We start from the raw sequence: 21908 nt of genomic DNA, 5'->3' as shown, positions 1-21908 counted from the left end.
AATTTAAATGATTTTCTTTGACGAAAAATTCTCGGAATCCACGCAACTGACATTTTCTACTTATTATGAACATTAAATTTTAACGGATAAAAATAAAAAGTGCCAGGCAAACAAACGTGCATCAGCGCGATAAGTAGCTAATGAGGTTAGCAATCCTTGAAACAGCATCCTAAGCGCCACAGATTAAGCTTAAACGACTGAAAAATTAAATATCTGTGATTTTCGGTAGGATAAATGGAAAATCAGTAGTTTTAGGGCGGTCATCTGTGAATCGGTAGGCATATAAAAAATCGGTTGGAATACAGATAAATCGGTATTTCTGGTCACTCTGGTAGCAATAGCTCGGCAACGTTCGGCACTGTTCGGCCCGCGCGCCCGTTTCGATACTGCAAGTGGCAAGCCGTGGTGGTTCGCAAAATCTTTTCATTCTCTTGATTTGTGCCCTCCGAACGGTTAAGGCCCTCGACCGCGTGCTCCGCCGGGTTTTTCTTACAGTTGCTAGCGTCACCAGACCAGATCCATCGAAAATGACCAAGAAGGCTGATCCCTATGGCTTCGCCAAGGATTTCCTGGCCGGTGGTATCTCTGCCGCTGTCTCGAAAACGGCCGTAGCACCGATCGAACGCGTCAAGCTGCTGCTCCAGGTCCAGGCTGCCTCCAAGCAGATCGCCGTCGACCAGCAGTACAAGGGTGAGTGTGTGTGTGTGTTGGGCAGAGACAGAAATTTGCCAGCTCTCGACCAAATGGTGTGCGAGTGTGTGTGTGTGCGTGTAATAGTGCCAGTATACCGCCCCAGTACCGGGTCCCGGTCTTTGTGGGAGAAATGAACTTCGCAACGTGGTCTCGTGACGGAAGTCTTGAAGTTGGGAAAAAGCATGTCTTTTCGATGTCTTAAATGAAGTGCTTTTTCTCATCGCCTTGAGCCCGCTGGAAGTCGATGGAAATAGCAGGTGGCTGGCATAATTGGCTTGTAGTATGTGTGAGAGAAGGTAGAATAGACAGAGCACAGCAGCACACAGTTGTCGGCATGTATGTGCGGTTGTGTTGCCCCGGTCGCCATATTGATTTTTCTCCCTAACCCCGCGAGCATGGCTCAAGTAGTCGGGGAGAGGAACACGGTGTTTCGCAACGAGCTCCGTTTCCCCCAACCAGCATTATGGTAGGGCATGGTGTGAAAATGAAGAAAACTTGAGCTTTTTCTTTACGAAATATGTCTAAAACATAGCTATTTAGCTTAATACTTTCAATGCTAAAATGAAACTAGCTGTTCTGTGGGGATTTTGCACACTTCACGTGATACACAATTTTGTATGGTTATGTAACAGATCACAGGGTTCAGCCCTGGAAATATTCTAGAAGGATCGTCGGCGCGTGGTCCAAGGTTAGGGAATAGAGTGCGTACAATTTCTTTTTCTCAACCGTTTGGCCAGAACGGGGTTGCATAACGTACTCGCAAATACCATTATTAACGATTTTTTCTTCTTTTCTTCCTCCCCCCTCTCCCACCCACAACAACCCCACTCAATCTGCAGGTATCGTCGATTGCTTCGTTCGCATCCCGAAGGAGCAGGGAATCGGTGCCTTCTGGCGCGGTAACTTGGCCAACGTGATCCGTTACTTCCCGACCCAGGCCCTGAACTTCGCGTTCAAGGATGTGTACAAACAGGTGTTCCTCGGCGGCGTCGACAAGAACACCCAGTTCTGGCGCTACTTCCTGGGTAACCTCGGATCCGGCGGTGCCGCCGGTGCCACGTCGCTCTGCTTCGTGTACCCGCTCGACTTCGCCCGTACCCGTCTCGGTGCGGACGTTGGTCGCGGTGCCGGCGAGCGTGAGTTCAACGGTCTGCTCGACTGTCTGAAGAAGACGGTCAAGTCGGACGGTATCATCGGTCTGTACCGTGGATTCAACGTGTCCGTTCAGGGTATCATCATCTATCGTGCGGCCTACTTCGGTTGCTTCGATACTGCCAAGGGAATGCTGCCGGACCCGAAGAACACCTCCATCTTCGTCTCCTGGGCCATCGCACAGGTAAGTGCTCGGACTTATGTTTCTCAGCAATAGCACAATAATACGGTACTGCGCGTGTTTTGCGCATTACATAACCATTTCCAATCGATCGCGCAAAAAACAGACTCTGGGCGGTTGTTTTGCTCAGTTGCCACAGTTCGATTTGTGACAAATGGGGCTTCTCGCGATTAACGACAGACGGGCTTTGGGAGCACGTTTGTTTGTTCGTGACCTGCACTGTCCTCCGGTTCCTTCAACACCGCGAACCACTCATTAACGCTAAGGGGGAAGAACTCTGGGTTTCTAACCGTGTGTCAGCACTGGGCTCTCCACTACAGCCGCTGTGCGTAGGAAGTACACGGGGGTATATTGGGGAAGTGTAACATGTGCTCGGGGGGCTATCTGATTGTTTTTTAGTTGTGGCCATTGGCTCGGATTTCGCTGATAAGAAGGAAGCGAGCATAGTAATAGTAAGACGTATTTCTCTCCGATTGATGACTTTGCTGCAAACCAAAACACATGTGCCTGCTTTGCGTTTGACAAACGTCGTATGGCGGCCTCTCCTCCAGCAGAGTGAGAGCAGCAGGAGAATGTCGTTTTGACATTGAAATTTCTTGCAAATAGCTGATGAAGATGAATGAGACGCATTTGAAAATGTGCTTGGCTGTTACGTAAAAGGTGGAGGAGTAGAGAATACAGTTGAAATACTATCTTAAATTCGAATTTTGAGGTTTCTTCACTTTGCAGCTTTTGTTCTTATCAACACCGTTGTGTAATAATGGCCGGTGGCAGGATTAGGGGTGGAAGAAAAAAACGGCAACGGAGGAAGTGCGACTGTCAAACGGTCAAGAAGATTGGTGAATGACGCGCAGGTCATGACGCAAGTGTCAAAAACTGCTGCTGCTACGGCAAAAGAATACCATCCCCAAACAAACGTTTCCCCCCCCCCCCCCCGCCCACACTTTTGTACGTAAATCAAAGTTGCAGAAATCGGTCAGAGTATTTTTTTTTAACTGCATCATGTAAAGATGTCACCTGAAAACTGAAAATGCGTATGTTCTTAGACGCACACACTTGCATAACAGCGGCGGTTTACTCCAAACCACCACCACCCCAATGGTTATACAATCCCCCGCCCCAAAAACATACGCACATGTGTGTGTTTAGTAGTAGGCCCCCCATAACAACCGTCACAGGTTGCCTCGTGCTCTCATCTCATATTGTCCCGGTTATATTTAGAGCAAAGGCCACCTTGTTTTTTTTTCTTTCACCGTTCCTCCCGGTTTTCCACGTATTGCTTTTAACCTTTTTTTTATGTAGAAGAAGCTGCGTTTTTCTTTTGCCACCACTTCTCGTCTACTTTCTTCATTAGCCGCCTTCTGATGGCTGCCAGTGGAAAGGGGTGGTGGGTAAAGATGTGTTCTATTGTACAGCGCAGAATGGCAGCGCGTCAAGCTTCCTCGGTTACTCGTTGCCGCCAAGGTCGGATCAATTGATGGAGAAAATCGACGTCAACGAGCGAATGGTTTGCGTCTCTAGGCGTAGGTTTCCTCTAGCCGCTGTTACGCGATGCAGCTATACGAACGATACTTTGTGCATTTTTAGGAATATTTCTGAAAAATCACATTTTAATGAATTGTTTTAGTTGTAGTTTGTTAATGTGCTCAATTTTCCTACTACTCTTTAAAAGCAAATTTAACAACGAGACAATACAAATGTTAAACATTCTTTGGCCCTTTTGGTATCTCGCCTATGGCCCTATCTCGAGGCCTTTACATTCGCAAAAGACAAGGCTGCAAACAGAGTGTGGTGTGTGGCACATTGCTAACGCGAACTCGACAAACAGTTCGACCCATCCTCACCTCAGGGTTGAGAGTGAAAGATTTCGAAACATTTACCACCACTGTGTGGCGCGTGTGTCGCCCTTTTTTTCGCTCAGCCTATGCCATCTTGAAGAGATTGTTTTTTTTAGTGTTCTTGTTGCTTTCTTTTTATCTGTGAAACGAGAATGGCGAGACGCGGAACGTCGTCACAGCTACGTAGCGGGTATTTATAGGAAACAGAGAAACCTCCTACCGCCACTTGAGAATAGACCGGTGTGGGCATGATGAGGAAAGCCCCCCCCCCCCCACCAATCCGTTCTATCCACATGCACGTTTAATCGCTATTGATTCAAATACGCGATGCTATTAACTCATTAAGCATCACTTCGTGGATCCTTTTTGTACAACAATTCTTAATTAGAAGAAATTATCGTTAATCCTTGTTTTTCACCACAAACACCCTTTTTTCGCTGATACTTATGTAACACACCGGTGTGTCCCATTTACAATGAGCGCGCACTATGTGTGTGTGCCCGTGCCCGTAAATGTGACGTAACGTATCATTTTGTCCAGAGTCTTGCCCCCTCGCTGAATAGCCTTGAACAGTCACGAACAGCAGCAGAGCGCCGGGTTGGTTTGGTCAATCGATAATTCTTTCACTTCTTATGCTGTTGTGAATGTTGCAAATACGGTTTAATTTTCGATCAAATTAGCAAACGATGCTACAGAAACCTGCTTTTACAGCAATCACATGATAAGTTGGCGAAATCCCTTTCCTCCCTCGTGCTGCTAACACCTCTCTTTCGTAATTTCTTTTTTACTGCATTTGAGTGGAGCCGCTGTTCTGGTGACAAGGGTATCCGCAGTCTGGGTTGTTATCACTTATCAGCTGCGCAGGGCCAACGCTTTTAACTGGTGTGAATAGGAGCGAGCTCTGTGTTAGCCTTGAAAAAATGGTACGGCTTTGCCCCCGCTAAAGGGAAGATAGCAGCAGCAGCAGCACGCGTGGCAATAACGACTATGGCAAACACAACGTGACACAGCGCATACCTTTTAGAGGACGGAAGATCTCAAATCCGCAGACATGTGATGCGTGTTAAATATGTGTACCTTTGGAATTAGGAGAGTGTTTGATACATTGTGATAATAGTTTGGAGCGATCACTACTATATGAATTGGTTGCAGCGCCAGTGGGAGTATCAGCTGATTTCGAAAAATCAATAATTTGTAACAATGATGGAATGAGCTTCATTCAATGTTGGGGATATTTCAGCCCATCTTAAGCCGATCATGGAAATGGATATGTAAAATGTATTACTACTGTGTTATACCTTGAAAATACCACTGTCAACAAATAATGCTAACCAAAACATTCTTTTCCTCTTTCACACAGGTGGTGACGACGGCTTCCGGTATTATTTCGTATCCTTTCGATACCGTCAGACGACGCATGATGATGCAGTCTGGCCGTGCCAAGTCGGAGGTGATGTACAAGAACACGCTCGACTGCTGGGTCAAGATCGCCAAGCAGGAAGGTTCCGGCGCGTTCTTCAAGGGCGCCTTCTCGAACGTCCTGCGTGGTACTGGTGGCGCTCTGGTGCTCGTATTCTACGACGAAGTTAAGGCCCTGCTGGGTTAAGACGGGGAACAGCACGCACCTTAGTGTAATTAGTTATGTCCAGCCAGTCAGAACAGCAGCAGCAGCAGCAGTAACATCAACAACAACAACAACCATTATAATAACATCCAAATCAACACACACTTACCGGTAGCGATCGGTCTTGGGTGCTGGTGCTGATGGGATTGATACCCTTTAGCCACACAATCACAGGCGATCGCCGCTAGTAAAAATGGTGTATTTGCAAGACAAAATTAACTGTTACAAAACCAATAACCCTTCGCTGTCTCGCTCTCTTTCTCTTGTACTCACTTTTTCTGTATTGCTTTACTGTTCCGAATAACCGACAAGCTACTAGATACCGCTATGCGACGTACGCTTTTTAGAAAAAGGAGCAAAGGAGGGAGCCTTTCGTGTTTCCTCTTTCTCTCTCTCTCTCTACGGGAGATGAGTGTGAGCGGACCCTGGGGGTAGAGACAGTGTGCTGTTTGTTGCATGTACTAAGTCGAAGAAGCAGAAAAGTTGCGTTGTTTTATCATCATATTGCCCTCTTCCTTTGGTTCCGCAACACACGGGCATTAAGGGAAGAAGCCAGCACTATTCTAACTTCCTGGACGACAACTGCTGCACACGCAATGCAACCAACCACAACAATTATAGCCGGGTTAATACGATAAAAATAACCGATTGCGATCACGAAAACAGAAATAGATTCGAAATAATAAAATGGGCCAACCATGAAATAACACGAAGTTTTTTGTTATCTCTCAAAAGCCGAAACGTAACGGGAGCGTTTGAGCGCAATCATAAAGTTATTCGTTGGGCTGGTCTTATTGTAAAACCAATTGGATTTGAAAATTTAGGATTTCCATGAATATTTTGTGATCTTTCCTAGTGATGTGCTCTTTGGAGCGCACCTGCGACGTCGATCTGACTTCGGCTATTGTTAGTCAAAATCCGAACCACTAGTTCCACCTAGAGTCGGAGTCGTTCGGAATCATCTGGAGTCGGCCGTCTGTCCGATCAGACGACTCCGAACGACTCCGGATAATGTTGGGAGGACCTGCTTTCCGGAGTCAAAACGAATCCGAATGAATGCTCTCTGAATTAGTGACCTCAATTAGCGAGCTGGGAGGACCTTCTTTCCGGAGTCAATTCGAATCCGAATAAATGCTCTCTGAATTAATGAGCTCAATTTCTGTTTGTTGGAGACTTTTCGTACGTTTGCCAATCCAATATCACTTTAAAAATAAATAGATTTCATTAAAAAAAAAATTGCCAGCCAAATGTGTTGGTTGTTTATAATATTAAAACAAATCATATTTCCATTTTGAATTTGTTAACGCCTTCATGCAGGTCCAATTTGAATCACAGACGTCAAAAATCATGTGAAATTCCTGCTGGGCAAAAACTGTCATTCCGCCTTTCAAAAACGCTCGCCTGCGAGGGAAAATCGCTCCGATTTGGAGCATTCGCGAGCTCACCAACTGCAGTAATTTGTTGCATCGCGCGTGTGTTTATAGCCTCGCGTTATGATCTGTCCCTTGTCATGCCGCAGAAAAACTCACAAATTTGTTGCAATTTATCGATTTTCATGAAAAAATTATGTGAGAAAAAAGGAGAATAAAATAATTAAACGGAATTGTAATGTATTTCTCGCATTAGAATGATTTTGAGGGGATTGCTGAACTCTGAAGCAGGGGAATTGTTTTGCTTTCATCTGTACTAAAACTTGACGTCGTACCAAAACCCAATCGAAGTAGCCGTTTTTAGTACTAAAAGTAGAAATTTGCCGCCTCACGGCATGCTTGGGCTCATTTACAACAACACTACCGCCCGGTGCACATCATGGACGAGGCAGCGCAGCAGGAAGTGAAAAAGATTCTCGCCGACTTCATGGTAAGTTTTCATTCGCCTTCTAAAATTCGATCACTGTGACGCATTATGCACACTTTGCCTCGCGTTTTATGTTTGCAGTCGAACAATTCATCGTCCTCCTCGCACGATGCGTCGTTCAACGACCTCGAACAGTTGGCCGAGCTGCACAAACAGATAGAGCTGAAGAAAGTGCACCGGGACGATTTGCGTCGTTTGAATTTCGGTGAGTTACACCGTGGCCATCTGTTTCCACTTAGTCTAATTGAAAAACTTCGCTTTTTAATGGTGTCCAAAATCCAACAGGACTGTTCTCGCTCAAGCAGGGACTGGCGAGCTTTGGCAGCGGAGCGTTCGAGGAACAGCTTGCCATCGATCACCACACCATCGTCCGGCAGGTGGTGGAGAAGTACCGGGAGGCATCGTACGGTTTGCAGCGTTATTGCGGCGAGCAGACACTGCTCGGCCACTCGCGGCAGGCTCTGCTCGACCAGGGCGAGCTGCAGAAGCTGCAGAGTGTGCTGCGGCTGCAGGACCAGCTGCGCGTGAAGCTCGCCAGCACGCCGATCGTGAAGCAGTGGGACCGGGAGAAGGCCACCCTGTGCGCGGAACAGAAGGAGCTGGCCAAGCTGGAGCAGGTCAGCAATGAGATTACGCACAAGCGTAAAGACATGCTCGACCGGAAGCAGGGCGAGTTGGCCAACGTGCTGATCGCTATCGGCGAAGGTTTCGAACGGGCGGAGGAGCTGCGCATCAAGCTGGCGGGGATTACGAAGCAGCACGGAGACGACCTGCACGACGACCACAGCAGCGAGACCGATCTGCGGTCGGAAGATGGGCGGAAGGATGCGGGCGGCACCGGTGGGGTGGAAGCGGATCGGGAGGCGAACAGTTCGCCGATGTTTGAATCGATCGACTGGAACCTGGAAAGCGCCAGCATGGACTTGAAGTTGGATCTGAACTTCAAGAATCCGAACGATTTCCCCGACATCCTGGCGCACCTCAGCACCATCCATTCCGGCAAGTATCAGCTGCAGGATGTAGCCCACTCCGTCGTTGACAAGGGCAACGGGAAGAAAGCGCGCCACGAAGCAAAGCCACCAAAGGGTGCGATGAGAAAGGGTGGCAAAGCAGCACCGGGTGAGGTTAAGTCATCGCTCCCGGAACAAACTGACAGAGATGCTGCTGCTACGGTCGCAAAGAAATCCAAAATGGCGGACTGTCGCGAAAAGGTTACTACGCCACAAGTGGAAGAGCGCAACGGGAACGACACGGAAAATGTAAAGCCGGCCGAAAATCGCAAAAATCCTCAGCAACGCAACGATTTCGCAGTGCCCAAAGCACCAATGCCAAAGAAGGCGGTTGGCGCCAATACGGCCAATGTGCAAAATGCTGCTGCACGCCCGTTGCGCAAAGTGCCGCCACCAGGGACGCCGAAAAAGTCCCCACAGAAGCGGGTCACGATGGCCGGAACCGGTCGTAAGGAGTGCAAAAAAGCACTCACGCCTGCTTTGGTCCAAATACAGCAGTCCAGCAGCCATCGCTCTTCAAGCAACCCTTCTGCCAGAGCGTCCGGTGGAAACAGTAAGGGCGGTGGTTCCAACAGCAATCAACCGAACTCGAAAAAGGAACCAGAATATGGCGCTCAAGAGCAGCCACGTGTGCAGCAAGAGAAACCTCAACAAGCCACAGCGCAACAGAAACAGCAACCGCAACAGCAACAATCAAACAGAAACAACAAACCGACAGTGTCGAACACTGCCAAGTCGTCTACCCGTGAGCCGGTGGTGAAGGAGAGCGACCCGGAACCGATGGAGCTGGACGCGGAGGACGACTGCAACATCGGCGAGATGATGGACACTTCGGCGAGCAACAATTCCCTGGACTTTGTGATGCAAAGTTCGAGCGGTGAGTTTGATCTGAACTTTTCCGGCGACCTTCCCGACATGAATCTGGGTGATGATGCTGCTGCCGATGAAGCGGACGATCTGGACTTTTTGTGTGCCGGCCCGGCTAAACAGACGCGCAGCAAATCGCAGAAGAGGAAAAAATCGGTCGATAGTAGTAATGACGTAGCGGACAGCTTTGACTTTGCGTTCGACGGCAGCAACTCCAGCGAATGTTTGGACGGTGGGGACGATTTGTTTAGTTGAGCTACTTTTTTTTTAAATGCTGCTAATTGAATTGAATTCTATTTATTTGCCTATCCCGCCCAACCAAACGTTGGGGGATAGAGCGTAAAATCATTTCTTTCCATTGTTCGGTTTCGGTTTCACGACCTCGCTTTGAAGTTAAAATATACGCAACAGTATATTACAGATTAGCGGGAGTAGCAAAAGGGTTTCGATTTTCCACCAAACGTTTTCATAAAACGTTCCCTGGACACTAACTCTAGTAAATGCACTTTTTTGCTTGGAATTATTGGCGGTCGTTTTGCTGTGTCAACCACAGCCAAACGCCGATATGGCAGCGTCGGTCAGTGTTTGCTGTCGGTTTCGCTCTGCTCCGCCCTCAACCATCACTGGTACTCCTTGTTTAGGGCGCGCCCGATCAGCATGCGCCTAATTTCGGACGTACCAGCGCCGATCTCGTACAGCTTGCAGTCGCGCATGATCCGCCCGGTCGGATAGTCGTTGATGTACCCGTTGCCGCCGAGGATCTGGATCGCGTCGAGCGCGACCTGCGTCGCCTTCTCGGCACAGTACAGGATGACGCCCGCGCAGTCCTTCGGATTGGCCTGGCCGCGGTCGCAGGCCCGCGCCACCGAGTACAGGTACGCCCGGCACGCGTTCATCGTCGTGTACATGTCGGCCATCTTGCCCTGCAGCAGCTGAAACTCGCCGATGCGCGTGTTGAACTGCTTGCGCGAGTGCGCATACTCGAACGCCACGTCGCAGGCCGCCTGCATCAGCCCGACCGGACCGGCGGCCAGCACGAGCCGCTCCAGATCCAGCCCCGACATCAGCACGTACACGCCCTTGTTCAGCCCGCCGAGAATGTTGCCGGCCGGCACCTTCGCGTCCTCGAAGATCAGCTCCCCGGTCGGGCTGCCCCGGATGCCCAGCTTGTCCAGCTTCGGGCCCTGCGTGAACCCGGCCGTGCCACGCTCGACAATGAACGCGGTAATGCCGTGCTGCGGTTTCGCGCTCGTGTCCGTCTTCGCGTAGATGACGTACGTGTCCGCCACTGGGCCGTTGGTGATCCAGAACTTGCTACCATTCAGCACGTAGTAGTCGCCGTGCTTGTCGGCCCGCAGCTTCATCGACACGACATCGCTGCCCGAGCCGGCCTCGGACATGGCCAGGGCGCCGATGTGTTCGCCGCTGCACAGCTTGGGCAGGTAGCGCTCCTTCTGCTCGTCCGTACCGTGCCGATGGATCTGATTGACGCACAGGTTCGAGTGGGCACCGTAGGACAGGGCGACCGAGCCGGACGCACGCGACAGTTCCTCGTTCACGATGCAGTGGTCAAGGTACGATCCGCCGAGCCCACCGTACTCGGGCTTTACCGTCACGCCGAGCACTCCCATCTCGCCCAGCTTGCGCCAGAAGCTGCGCATCTCTCTAAAATGGAATAGAATAAGAAGGGAAATGAAGGAGTTAATATGAGAATTATTTAGTAAGTTTAAAATGATGGAAGGCGTAATTTCCCTTCCAGGTGCCATGTCTCATTATGTTTTCCTACTGGCATTACGCAACGCTACACTTCTTACGCTGACGTACTAATCGCTGGAACTACAACAGGATTCTTACTTGAATTCATTCTGCTTGTCGATCTCCTGTGCCAAGGGAGCCAATTCTTTTTGCGCAAAGTTGAACACGGTTTGGCGCAGCTGGAGAAAAAAAAGAAAACAAATGAAATGCAAAATTATCACCACGACTATCTTCAAAGGCTCCATCCGCTGCTGCACGCATACCTGTTGCTGATCTTCCGTCAATCCGAACAGATACTCATCGATCGGATAGTGCTGCATGGACCGGGCGGGCACAACGAACGAACCGCCCCACGATCGGGCTTGGCTCGGGGCCAACCTAGCGGACAGGAACCTTGCCGCAGTCGTTAGGTTGCGTATTGCTGACATTTTGCCCTACCTCCTCTGTGCCTTCTTATTCTGCGGCAAGTGTTCGCACCAACAACGCAAAACAACACCACCACACACACACGAACGTACGGAAGGAACGATAACCGCGTGGCGTATGTGCTGATACCCGGAAAGGGGGAGGAGAAGGGAGTATTTAAATTGATAGGAGGAGGTGGTGGTGGTGGTGGTTGGCACCCTAGTTACAGTGTGACGTAGCGCAGCAAGCAAAGCCGATCTAACGCCAAACGGAGATACGCGCTCCCGTGTCCAGCGAGTTCGCTTTCGTTCGATCGTGATGCTCGCAGCAAGCAGACTGAGCGGTCGGTTTCGCGTTCGTGGGGGTTGTTTTCGCGACTCGCCGTACGGTGCGCGGCCCTCGCACGCACACACTGCCATTTGGTTGGCGGATCATCAGGCGCTGATAGTAGAGGAGCAGCCTTTCCGACCTTGATTGCCTGTTTCGTTGTGAGAGGTGGATGAATGGCAAATTTTCGATGCCTGCTGGTGAGGGAAGGTACAAAGAGCGATTTCATGGTCCCTTCTGGGGGCTTGGCTTGTGGAACGAGTTGGGGAGAAACTGCAATGGGAATGGGAAGAGAACCACGTTGCAAAAAAGAAGATCATTTTTTTTTGGGATGAAGTTCGATAAATTTTAGATCGTTTACGAGGATTTCAAGCGATTTAGCGATTTTTTGTTGTTTCAAAATTCAATAAATAAACCATAGATTTTTCGTATAGCGAGCTGGCAACACTGCCATCAGCTGTCAAATGCCAAACATCCATAAACAACTGGCTTGACAGCGGAAAAGCAAACGAGAGTAATAAAAAAAACAAGTGATGATGGTAAACAATTTGGCGATCTCGATCTTCGTCCAATAGTGAGCCTGGAATCGTAATTTAACCCTCCCAAGCACAAGCATTTCCTACCATAATACAATTGCTAGTGCGTGCGTGTAGCGTAGGAGAGATGAACGGCAACATGACGGTGAAATGTGAACCAATCAGCGAAGAGGCGGAACTGTTCAACAGCCTTGTCGCGGCCGGCGATGATGGGCAGCCGCTGCCCCAGCAAGACCTTCGGTTTCTCTGCCTGTACAGACTGAAAGTTACCCAAGAGACGGTGGAATTGCTGGAAGGTATACATTCAAATGACATCCAAACTCCTGCCCATCCCAATAACTTCTCGCTCCATTCCGACTCATTCCAGCGCAAAAGATTGACGTCGAGTGTTTGCGCAAAATGCGCATCGAGGACGTGGATGTACTATTCGAGGGGAAGCCGCTCGGGTCGAAAATTTTGTTTCGCGAAGCATTCCTCGAGTGGCGCGACGAGATTGGGCTGCCGTGCCAAAGCATTAAATCGATAGGCGATCGCAAACGGTACAGTGAACCGTCGCCGGCGTCGTCGGCGTCGTTCGATCTGCTGGGCGGAACCCCGCTGAAACAGCAGCTGCTCACCTCACCGAACTGGGACGAATGCCTGCCGCCGGCGGTACAGCTGTTCGGCGAGCGGGAAGCGAACGGTCAGCGGGATGGTGCGGCTCCCGTGTCCTACCGCTCGTTTCAGTGGCCAATGACGCCGGGCACGCTAAAGGACGTGCTGAGCAGTAGCCCGATCGGGCAGCCGATCCTTGCGCGCGGATGTTTGGGCAGCTTGAGCAAATCGCTGCAGTATCAGCTGGCCGCCATCATTATCGATTATCATATGGAGTTCGAGACGAAGATTACCACCCCGCAGCTGGAGAACTATGCGTACTGCATTACGACGCTGTTTCCACACGAAAATGCGGTAAGAATTGGCGCAATGGAGTGCTGAGGGAGGTTTCTGAATTGCTTTCCGGAGTAGCTAACACATTTCTATTTCCCTTCTAGCAAACGTATCACATTCCTCGTGGTCCCAACAGGCGAAATCCGGGCGGTTCGCTGTACTCTCGATTTATTAATCAAAAGATAAGCAAAAAAGCACTCGCCATCGGAAGCACGATGGCTACAACTTAATAGCAGAATGCGTTCCATAATGCCTGTGTGTGCATGAGTGAAATAGAGAGAGACGATTTACATTTAAGAGGATTCATTCAACCGTCTCACGGACCAAGTTTGTGCACAATTTAGCTCTACCACCTTATAAGTCTGTTCAGAGTATTTTTATGTTGCTCGTAAAATCGAATGTGCGTTGTGTGATTAATTGGAGTGATTTAGCTTACTTTCTAGGGTTACATGAAATGGTCATATTTTTTTTTTTGGTGGAAACTGTGGAAGCTATTGTTTATCTGTGGAATCAAATACTTAACCTATCTGCAATATTTATGTGTGTGTGTGTTTTAGGAATCTAATATTTATTCTTGTGATTGCAACGATTGTTTACCATTCATCCCATCCTCTCTACACTGTAGTCTACTTCAAGATGTGTCTTTTTTCAAACATCACTTCATGATATCGGATAGTACGTGATATGTACGCAGGTGGGAATTGCTACGAATAAACTATGAAAACTTTGGATTAATAATTTCAAAATGCGTGATCCCGTGGTATAGTCATCGATATGCTCTTCTTGGGTTCAAGGCTCGTATTCAAGACGGTAGCAAGGGGACTGACTATACGCCTGCCTGGTCAGTTTGAGCTAGTGATGGGAAAAAATAAGTTTTCGTCAGAATCGATTCCGGCTTGCTCCGAATTTTTCTGGAATCGATTCCGGGTCCTACCTGTCCGGAATCGGATTTGGTTCCGCAATTGGATCCGGAATCGATTCCAGAATCTAAATCAGCTCCTAAAACGGAATAGGCTCTGAAATCAGAATCGGCTTCGAAACGGAGTCGGTTTTAGCATCTCCATAAGAACAGGCGTTTGCGTCCAATGATGCTACGTATTGATTGCAGCAAAGAATCAAAATTTATTTGTAAACAATCCATGATCATAGAGACTCCCGGACTGATTTTGCTTCTGAAACTTCTTATTTCAATTCAAGAACTGATTCTCATTCTGGAGCTCATTCCAATTCTGGAGTCAATCCTGATTCCGTTACCGGAACAAATTGCAATTCCCAGATCGATTACGATCCCAGAGTCGATTCTGATCCCGGAATCGAAGCCGATTCCAGCATAGAAATCGGCTCCAGAATTAATTCCGAGCACGGAATCGGAATCTGGTAGGTCCGATTCCGAGCTACCACCACTAGTATGAGCGCAAGTAGGTCGTTACGCGAAAAAAGAGTAAGAAATATCATGACTTGTAAAATATTCTGATCCATTAGGAATACATTGGTTCTAATACTAACAAACCAATAAAAATCATTTAAATTTAAAGAACAATAAATTAGTGTTCATGTCTCAATTCTCGTTGTGTCCGTTGGTCCCATTTTCGCCTTCTCGTCTCTTTCAATGCACACGTGTAGCGGGCACTTTATCATCCCGAGCCCGTTTGACGTTTTGTATGTAAACAAACACAAACACGCTGACATCTGATTTCCCTAGAAGGAGAGAGAGAGAGAGAGAGAGAGAGAGCGCCCGAGACAGAGAGTGCTCTTGGGGACCGTCCACGAAAGAAGAAAATTTTGCTCACGATCGTGTTAGTTACGGGGTGGTGCAACATAGTACGATAAGAAAGATTACATCCCTCTCCCCTTAATTGCAGCGCCACTAATTATGGCATCGTTTTGATGTGCAGCGCGCAAGCGACGAACAATGTTTGCGCTGGAATTGCTGTGAAGTTTGGCCGCCGACAAAGTGTGCGCTGGTGCGCTCGGGGAAGGTTCGCGCGTTGTTTACTTGTGATCCCCTCGCTCGGACAGACCCTTGCCGGAGGACGCAACTCGATAAGATAAGAGGCGGTTGATCGATCTCGTCGAACGAACGGAGACGCAGGCGGTCCAAGACCCCATTGAACAAGCGCAGCGAAAGATTAGATACGCACACCTGCTGTAATCGGATTAGGAGGGCGGTTAGGGCGCTAGTCGGGAGTCCCACCAGCCAGTCAGAGCAAGTGCCAGCCAGAGGACGGTTCTGGTGAACCAGCAGAAAGTGGCAGTGAACTTTGCACCCCCCAACCACCAGCCGAAAGAAAGCATGAGCACCACCGGCGGGATGAAGAAATTCGGCGACCTCGTCGGCTCGATCGACGAGGGCACCAGCTCGGCCCGGTTTCTGCTGTTCCGGGCAGAGACGGCCGAGGTGGTGTGCTTCCACCAGAAGGAGCTGCGCCTGATCTGCCCCCAGGAGGGTTGGGTCGAGCAGGATCCGCACGAAATCCTGAGCGTCGTGTACGAGTGCATCGAGCGCACGCTGGAGAAGCTGGTCGAGCTGGGCGGCAATCCGCAGACCGACATCGTGGCGATCGGTGTGACGAACCAGCGCGAGACGACGATCGTGTGGGACCGCACGACCGGCGAACCGCTGTACAATGCGATCGTTTGGCAGGACATGCGCACGTCCTCGACGGTGGACCAGCTGCTCGAGACGGTACCGAACAAGACGAAGAACAAAAACTACCTCAAACCGCTGTGCGGGCTGCCGCTGTCGCCGTACTTCTCCGCCGTCAAGCTGCGCTGGCTGCTCGACAACGTGCCGAAGGTAAAGGGGGCGGTCCGCGCCGGCAGCTGCCTGTTCGGCACGGTCGACACGTGGCTGATCTGGAACCTGACCGGCGGTCCGGACGGGGGCGCCCACGTAACGGACGTGTCGAACGCGTCCCGCACCATGCTGATGAACATCGAGACGCTCAAGTACGACAAGGCGCTGATGAAGTTCTTCGACGTGCCGCTGGAAATACTGCCCACCATCCGGTCCAGCTCGGAGGTGTACGGGCTGATCAAGTTTCGGCCACTGCAGCACATCCCGCTGGCCGGCTGCCTGGGCGACCAGCAGTCGGCACTGGTCGGGCAGGAGTGTTTGACGCGCGGACGGGCAAAGGCAACGTACGGGACGGGATGCTTTCTGCTGTACAACACCGGGACGGCGGTGATCGACTCGTACCACGGGCTGATCTCGACCGTCGCCTACCAGATGGGACCGAACGCGCTGCCCGTGTACGCGCTGGAGGGTTCGGTCGCGGTGGCCGGTGCCGCCCTCGGCTGGTTGCGCGACAACCTGAACCTGATCGGGGGTGCCTCCGAGTCGGAATCGGCCGCACTGGAGGTGGAGAACAATGGGGACGTGTACTTTGTGCCGGCGTTCAGTGGGCTGTACGCACCGTACTGGGATCCGGAGGCGCGCGGCGTCATCTGCGGCATCACGGAGGACACGCAGCGGGGGCACATCGTGCGGGCGGCGCTGGAGGCGGTCTGCTTTCAGGTGCGCGACATACTGGACGCGATGAACAATGACAGCGGCACGCCGCTGCAGAAGCTCAAGGTGGACGGTGGCATGACGGCGAACGCGACCATGATGCAGTGGCAGGCGGACCTGATCGGGCTGGACGTGTTGAAGCCCAAGTTTGTCGAGACGACGGCACTGGTAAGGTTCACTACTTTTGCTGCTGCTGTGCACAGCTTGCTGTGATTAAACGATTTTCCAGGAGTTCTCATAGCTGTGGGACACTTCATTGACTCCTTCTTGCGTGCAATGAACTTAATGTATTGGGAATTATACTCTATATCACCCTTTGTTGGACAAATCCAATCGGAATTTCCTGTTGAAGCTGTCCAACCATAGAGTCCAATATGAAGTTCACTTCCAATAAGAAAGAGTCAAGGAAGTGTCCCACAACAATGAGAACCCCTAGAAAACCCTGTATTAATGTTTCTTTGGTTGCTATTTTGTTCTACTTTTTTCTCTCTTTGCCAGGGTGCTGCCATGGTAGCGGGCCGTGCGGTTGGCAAGTGGGATATCGAGAACGTGAGCGTGGAAAGCGACAGTACCGTGTTTAAGCCACAAATCAGCGAAAACGAGCGGGACGTCCGGTACAAGCGGTGGAAGATGGCCATCGAACGGGCTGTCGGTTGGGACAAGTGTCTGTAAATTTGAGTGGCCACGCGCAGTTTGCCGAGCGTAGCGAGCGATGAATGGACGATGGAATTTTTATTACTATATCTTTACACTGGACGATAACTCGCAGATAAGGTTTAAACAGTAAGGGGAGAAGGTTGTAGTTATTGTGATAGCGACACCTAGTTTTAATTACGTAAAATCAAAGCGCATTACGAAAATAAACGCATAAAATCGGAAACAGTTCACGGTCATCATTAGCGAAAGGATAAAACCACCAAAATCGATATTTCAAGGCTTTATAATATGTCTTATTTATTTTCGCTTGGTATAAAAAAGGTAAAATCTGTATATATGCGTTGAAAACGTAGGAATAACGGGGTCGTCGCACTGCTCACCGTGACAGTGAGAACGTGGGATATCTCGCGCGTTTGGGGGAAACCGGGAACAACGGGGGGGTTGTGGTATTTTGGTAGTGAAATAAGCGCATACATATAAAAAAAATAAGTTGTAACATAACACTAGTATCAAATGAATATCAAAAAAGTAGGTTAGTTTCATGAGTAATAGAGACGATCGTCGCTTCACAAAATAAGGAGGAGTCACGACAGCTTTAGAAAAACGCTTCACGCGCGGGGGCAGCTTGCGTTGTTAATCGGTAACGAAATCATAACGGTTCACAAACAACGACGGCGTGCGATTAGCATTTGCGTGTTAATAATCAAATAATAGTTGGAGAATATCGTGTGAGTTTGGTTTACATAGATATATATATACAATAATACAATACTAAAGCGCCAATTGAAACAAAAGCGAACGCATTCGCCCAAAACTTGTCCGATCACACAACATCGAGAGAGGAGAATAGTTGTAAAGGTAGAAATGAGCGCATAAAAATTATGATTAATAAACATAGCGACGAAACTTCGAGGACGATTTGTCATTTCATTTTCACGAGCACCACGCGATCGCGCAAGAGGAGGGGGGGGGGGGGGGGGGGAGTTGTAATAATAAGGCAAAACACATAGGCGGAACACACACACACGCGGTTACGATTCAGTGGAGAAAACAGAACGCGGGACGCACACGAACACACACACTTACGCACACCCTGGAATCCGATCAGTCAAAAGAAAATGGATTTCCTACAACGCATGAGAAGATGCTGCTGCGCAAAAAAAGCTACTTTTTACGTACTTCAAGAGTACGGGGGCGGCTCCGGGGGGAGGTTGGTTTGTGTTTTGCATGGGTATCGCCAGGGAGCAGGGCAGAGACTGTTCTGATTCCTTCCCGCTACTGTGGTTCCTCTGGGCCGAGCAGCCCGTTCTCGTCCCCGTTCGGCAGTCCACCGATGGCACCTTCCTCGCCGTCGAGCAGGGCGTCGGGCCGCATGAACGGTTCCGCGTCTGGTTCGTGCGATATTTCAAAGTGCCGCTGAGGAAGCGGATTCCCGGCTGCGGAGGAAGTTAGCAGGGTGGAAAAGCGTTAGTGGCTCCGGCATGCCATTTCGGTGGCCGTTTCGTGTCTTACCCGAATCGAGCTCGAGCGCTGGATCGGCGGTCGCCTCCGCCAGGTTGGTGACCGATTTCGACTTGACGCACTGGAAGTCGACGTGGCGGCTCTTCGCCTCCTCCTTCTCCCAGGACATGTGGATGAACGGCCGCTGCAGGTAGTTGTAGATCACCTCCATCCGGCCGCTCGGGCGCCGCTTGATCTTCTCCTTGTACGTCGGGTAGCCCTCGATGCCGAGCCGGATCTTCTTCAGCCCCCGGTCCTTCAGCACCTGCTTGGCGACGTCCCGGTTTTCGATGTACTTGAAGAACCGGTACATGGCCGTGTTGGCGACCGTTTGGCAGTCTTCCTCGCCCATCTGCGGCGGATACTCCGCGTCCCAGTCGATGATGTCGTCTGGTGGGATATCGGAGGGAGTGTAAATATGCGAAACTTTGCTGAATATTAAGGCACTTACCCTCGGATAGGACGACGATGTGACACTCCCGATGCCCCTGCCGGGCAGCGTCCACCATCAGCGGCAGGATGAGCTGCTCCAGGAACGCCTCGAACTGGATGCTCGCCCCCTCGTTGGACAGCTCGTGCAGCAGGCCGCGCAGGTTCTGGCACCGGATCGTGTTGGCGTTGAACGGGATGAGCAGATAGTCGCACGCCTCCCGCAGCTCCTGCACCGACACGGTCGGCGGGCAGCGCACCACCCCGGACAGGTAGTACTCGAGGATGGCCCGGAAGACGGTGCGCGAGATGCCTTCGGCCACCTCGTACTCGCCCCGCTCGTTCGGGTGGGTAAACTCGAACCCGGTGCTGAACATGCGGCCCAGCATTGTTTCAGGCTGGGCCGTCAGCATCGACACGTTCACGGAGAAGGTCGTATTGTCGACGACCAGTGTGATGCGCTCGTTCTCGGCCAACTTTTTCCCAGCCGCCACCTTCGCACTGTCCGTTGTGTTCTGCTGCTGTTGTTGCTGTTGCTGCTGCTGCTGCTGCATCAGTCTGTTGTTCCTGCAACGCACGAGACAGGAGGGCATTGTGTTAGAGGGAGCGCTGGTCTATTGCAATTGTTAAGTAATGCGAACGAAAATGCTGATTAATCAGACGAATCGTGTGCAATGATTTCACTATTTATCAGCAGACAGAATTACACAGCCTGCTACTCACTTCATCGTTAGGCACACTAGAAACCACGCTTTGATCATCCGAGACGCTTGCTGACTAAGGAAAGTAACCATGGGAGAGCAAATGTAACCGCCGCCGCGAGCAACCAAGCTGCCCTGGGGTGGCAAATGAGGGGGAGCGCGACGCGTGTGTGTCTGTGTCTGTGTGCAGAGTCTGTGCAGACAAGGGCAGAGTTTGCACAGCGCAGCAAGAAAGGAAGAAGATTCAAAACCAGACCAAACCCTGACCTAGCACACAAAGAAACCCAGTCTCCCAGTAAACTAATGATACTTGTTCTCCCGCGCGGCTGCTGGGCGCGCAGGGACGAACCGCCAGGCAAAGGGGAACCCGATCGTGCCCGCCAAAGGTGGAGGGTCGGTAGAGGTAGTCGTCTGGACGGTCTGCGTCTGTGTCAACTCAAAGGATGCCACATAGCCACAAGCCCTTATATCTTCGGTGCTCTTTTCGCGCAATGCTGCTGCTGCTGCTGCACACCAATCGCGACGCATCCCACACTATGCAACGCGATGCTCGGTAGTGTTCATCTATAGACTACACACACACACATGCACATCAAAGGTTGCTTTGTCCTTTGTAATGCATTTTTTTGTCGTGGCTGGTTGCTCCACTTATTTCAGATGTTCCTTCTCAACCCTGCCCGGCGCAGACTCGTCCGTCTCGCTCAGTTTCGGTCGACAAGATTGGGCGCCTGTTACGTTCTACCCTCCCATCCCACATCCCTCTTTCTTCCCACTCTTTTCCCTCGACCGACAAGATCTCCCAAACGCCCGCGTTGTCCTAGGACATGGCCACCCGTACTTCCTGCCACCCTGTTTTCACTTACCTGGCCCGGTTCTTCATCATTTTCCTACGGCGATCGTCCGTCTCGGTGGTGTCCTCCGTGTTGCTGCTGCTGTGCGAGCTGTCGTAGCTGTCGTTTTTGCTGATTGCACCATTGCCAGCGCTGGCACCGCCGCCACCACCACCACCACCGCTGGAAGCACCGCTGCTCGCGCTGCTCGATCCGGCCATCCCGCTGTCGCGCTGCTGTGCGGCCGTGCCCTGTTTGCGTTGCAGCTGCAGCTCCATCGCGAAACGCTTCAACAATTCACACGCCCGGCCAATGTATCGATGACAAAGCGAATGTAGCCTATCCACGACGGCGTTGGTGGTGGGGATGCCGACCGAACGTGTGTCTTACTGGTGGTGGGTCGGGTGGTCCCCGCCTGCGTTCCCACCAAACCCAATCCTTGCACAGGCCAGTAAGGCCACCGAATGGGAAAGGAGGGAGGGCTTCGGAATGTTACGGTCTGTACAGGTTTTTGGGGGAGTTTTTTTTCCGCCTGGCGGAGGTGGGTCTTCGTTCGGCTCGGCTTGCAGCTGGCAAGAAGTGTGGTTCACGAATTCTTTCTCACCTCCCTGCCACCATCACCAAGCACACAGCTACCGGAAGGGGAAGAGAGTTAGCTCGCAGCCTGACCCAGTGCGCTTTTCTGGGCCCTTTGCTCTGGGCAACACACTCAAGAGCACACAGAAACAGAGGTGGGAGGGGAGAGCTGGCTCCAAAACTAAAACCTAATTACTTCGGTATGCACGGGCAAGGTATTTTCCTATAAAACGAAAATTTTCTTCCTCCACCACCATCTAGGAGCGTTTTGCTTCTTTTGTTTGACGGAATGAGTATGTTTCTCAACCCCTTCTTCTCCCCAGCGCCCGACGGCACAGGGTGGTGTTTGACGTTTCGGGCTGCGAAAAACAAAACGGGTAGGGATAACACCGAAATTGGATCAAACAATGGGCGATGAGTTTCAGTTTTTCTGTCCGCGTCAACGATGAAGCAAAATGTTTTACCACTTACCGATTAATAATGTGATGGATAAATCACAATTGTCTTCGTCTTTTCACTAGATAATTCGCAC

General features: G+C 50.6%; 6 protein-coding genes across 7 annotated transcripts; 4 read left to right on the top strand and 2 right to left on the bottom strand.

Moving 5' to 3' along the window:
• Window positions 1-317: 317 nt before the first annotated feature.
• Window positions 318-5725, top strand: LOC1270282 (ADP,ATP carrier protein 1). Its single transcript, XM_308964.5, has 3 exons — window positions 318-690; window positions 1533-2029; window positions 5225-5725. The coding sequence occupies exons 1-3, from the start codon at window positions 528-530 to the stop codon at window positions 5468-5470; spliced, it is 906 nt and encodes a 301-aa protein (XP_308964.2). The 5' UTR covers window positions 318-527; the 3' UTR covers window positions 5471-5725.
• A 1447-nt stretch (window positions 5726-7172) lies between these two features.
• On the top strand, window positions 7173-9647 carry LOC5666849 (uncharacterized). Its single transcript, XM_001688092.2, has 3 exons — window positions 7173-7348; window positions 7427-7550; window positions 7631-9647. Exons 1-3 carry the CDS (start codon window positions 7298-7300, stop codon window positions 9475-9477), a joined length of 2022 nt encoding a protein of 673 aa, XP_001688144.2. The 5' UTR covers window positions 7173-7297; the 3' UTR covers window positions 9478-9647.
• LOC1270283 (isovaleryl-CoA dehydrogenase, mitochondrial) lies at window positions 9609-11405 on the bottom strand. The gene is made up of 3 exons (XM_308965.5): window positions 11241-11405; window positions 11077-11156; window positions 9609-10887 (listed from the first exon to the last, which is right to left on the bottom strand). The coding sequence occupies exons 1-3, from the start codon at window positions 11403-11405 to the stop codon at window positions 9843-9845; spliced, it is 1290 nt and encodes a 429-aa protein (XP_308965.3). The 3' UTR covers window positions 9609-9842.
• A 366-nt stretch (window positions 11406-11771) lies between these two features.
• On the top strand, window positions 11772-13910 carry LOC3290236 (uncharacterized). The gene is made up of 3 exons (XM_565420.4): window positions 11772-12541; window positions 12613-13193; window positions 13277-13910. The coding sequence occupies exons 1-3, from the start codon at window positions 12373-12375 to the stop codon at window positions 13400-13402; spliced, it is 876 nt and encodes a 291-aa protein (XP_565420.4). The 5' UTR covers window positions 11772-12372; the 3' UTR covers window positions 13403-13910.
• Window positions 13911-14824: 914 nt separating this feature from the next.
• On the top strand, window positions 14825-18325 carry LOC1270284 (glycerol kinase). The gene is made up of 3 exons (XM_061650555.1): window positions 14825-14968; window positions 15035-16851; window positions 17182-18325. Exons 2-3 carry the CDS (start codon window positions 15466-15468, stop codon window positions 17353-17355), a joined length of 1560 nt encoding a protein of 519 aa, XP_061506539.1. The 5' UTR covers window positions 14825-14968; window positions 15035-15465; the 3' UTR covers window positions 17356-18325.
• LOC1270285 (BTB/POZ domain-containing protein 10) lies at window positions 17612-21741 on the bottom strand. 2 transcript variants are annotated; one of them, XM_308967.4, is made up of 4 exons: window positions 20834-21741; window positions 19292-19836; window positions 18853-19230; window positions 17612-18776 (listed from the first exon to the last, which is right to left on the bottom strand). In XM_308967.4, exons 1-4 carry the CDS (start codon window positions 21076-21078, stop codon window positions 18616-18618), a joined length of 1329 nt encoding a protein of 442 aa, XP_308967.3. In that variant the 5' UTR covers window positions 21079-21741; the 3' UTR covers window positions 17612-18615. The 2 variants fall into 2 exon arrangements, with proteins under 2 accessions (XP_308967.3, XP_061506540.1); XM_061650556.1 differs by lacking the exon at window positions 20834-21741 and adding an exon at window positions 19993-20088.
• Window positions 21742-21908: the final 167 nt, after the last annotated feature.

The sequence above is a fragment of the Anopheles gambiae genome, chromosome 2 (assembly GCF_943734735.2).
Source record: "Anopheles gambiae chromosome 2, idAnoGambNW_F1_1, whole genome shotgun sequence".
In the NCBI taxonomy this organism is placed as follows: domain Eukaryota; kingdom Metazoa; phylum Arthropoda; class Insecta; order Diptera; family Culicidae; genus Anopheles; species Anopheles gambiae.
Note: the sequence above shows the minus strand (reverse complement) of the source record. Positions and strands in the feature narration are given on the sequence as shown.

Excerpts from the sequence above, each read along its gene's own strand:
- LOC1270282 (XM_308964.5), top strand. The coding sequence starts at position 528 with ATGACCAAGAAGGCTGATCCCTATGGCTTCGCCAAGGATTTCCTGGCC. Across the intron at positions 691-1,532 it reads CGTCGACCAGCAGTACAAGG|GTATCGTCGATTGCTTCGTT; the intron begins GTGAGTGTGTGT and ends CTCAATCTGCAG. Across the intron at positions 2,030-5,224 it reads TCTCCTGGGCCATCGCACAG|GTGGTGACGACGGCTTCCGG; the intron begins GTAAGTGCTCGG and ends TCTTTCACACAG.
- LOC3290236 (XM_565420.4), top strand. The coding sequence starts at position 12,373 with ATGAACGGCAACATGACGGTGAAATGTGAACCAATCAGCGAAGAGGCG. Across the intron at positions 12,542-12,612 it reads GACGGTGGAATTGCTGGAAG|CGCAAAAGATTGACGTCGAG; the intron begins GTATACATTCAA and ends GACTCATTCCAG. Across the intron at positions 13,194-13,276 it reads TGTTTCCACACGAAAATGCG|CAAACGTATCACATTCCTCG; the intron begins GTAAGAATTGGC and ends TTTCCCTTCTAG.
- LOC1270283 (XM_308965.5), bottom strand. The coding sequence starts at position 11,405 with ATGTCAGCAATACGCAACCTAACGACTGCGGCAAGGTTCCTGTCCGCT. Across the intron at positions 11,157-11,240 it reads TGACGGAAGATCAGCAACAG|CTGCGCCAAACCGTGTTCAA; the intron begins GTATGCGTGCAG and ends TTTTTTCTCCAG. Across the intron at positions 10,888-11,076 it reads GACAAGCAGAATGAATTCAA|AGAGATGCGCAGCTTCTGGC; the intron begins GTAAGAATCCTG and ends ATTCCATTTTAG.
- LOC1270284 (XM_061650555.1), top strand. The coding sequence starts at position 15,466 with ATGAGCACCACCGGCGGGATGAAGAAATTCGGCGACCTCGTCGGCTCG. Across the intron at positions 16,852-17,181 it reads TTGTCGAGACGACGGCACTG|GGTGCTGCCATGGTAGCGGG; the intron begins GTAAGGTTCACT and ends TCTCTTTGCCAG.
- LOC1270285 (XM_308967.4), bottom strand. The coding sequence starts at position 21,078 with ATGGAGCTGCAGCTGCAACGCAAACAGGGCACGGCCGCACAGCAGCGC. Across the intron at positions 19,837-20,833 it reads ATGATGAAGAACCGGGCCAG|GAACAACAGACTGATGCAGC; the intron begins GTAAGTGAAAAC and ends CGTGCGTTGCAG. Across the intron at positions 18,777-18,852 it reads AGCGCTCGAGCTCGATTCGG|CCGGGAATCCGCTTCCTCAG; the intron begins GTAAGACACGAA and ends CTTCCTCCGCAG.
- LOC5666849 (XM_001688092.2), top strand. The coding sequence starts at position 7,298 with ATGGACGAGGCAGCGCAGCAGGAAGTGAAAAAGATTCTCGCCGACTTC. Across the intron at positions 7,349-7,426 it reads AGATTCTCGCCGACTTCATG|TCGAACAATTCATCGTCCTC; the intron begins GTAAGTTTTCAT and ends TTATGTTTGCAG. Across the intron at positions 7,551-7,630 it reads TTTGCGTCGTTTGAATTTCG|GACTGTTCTCGCTCAAGCAG; the intron begins GTGAGTTACACC and ends AAAATCCAACAG.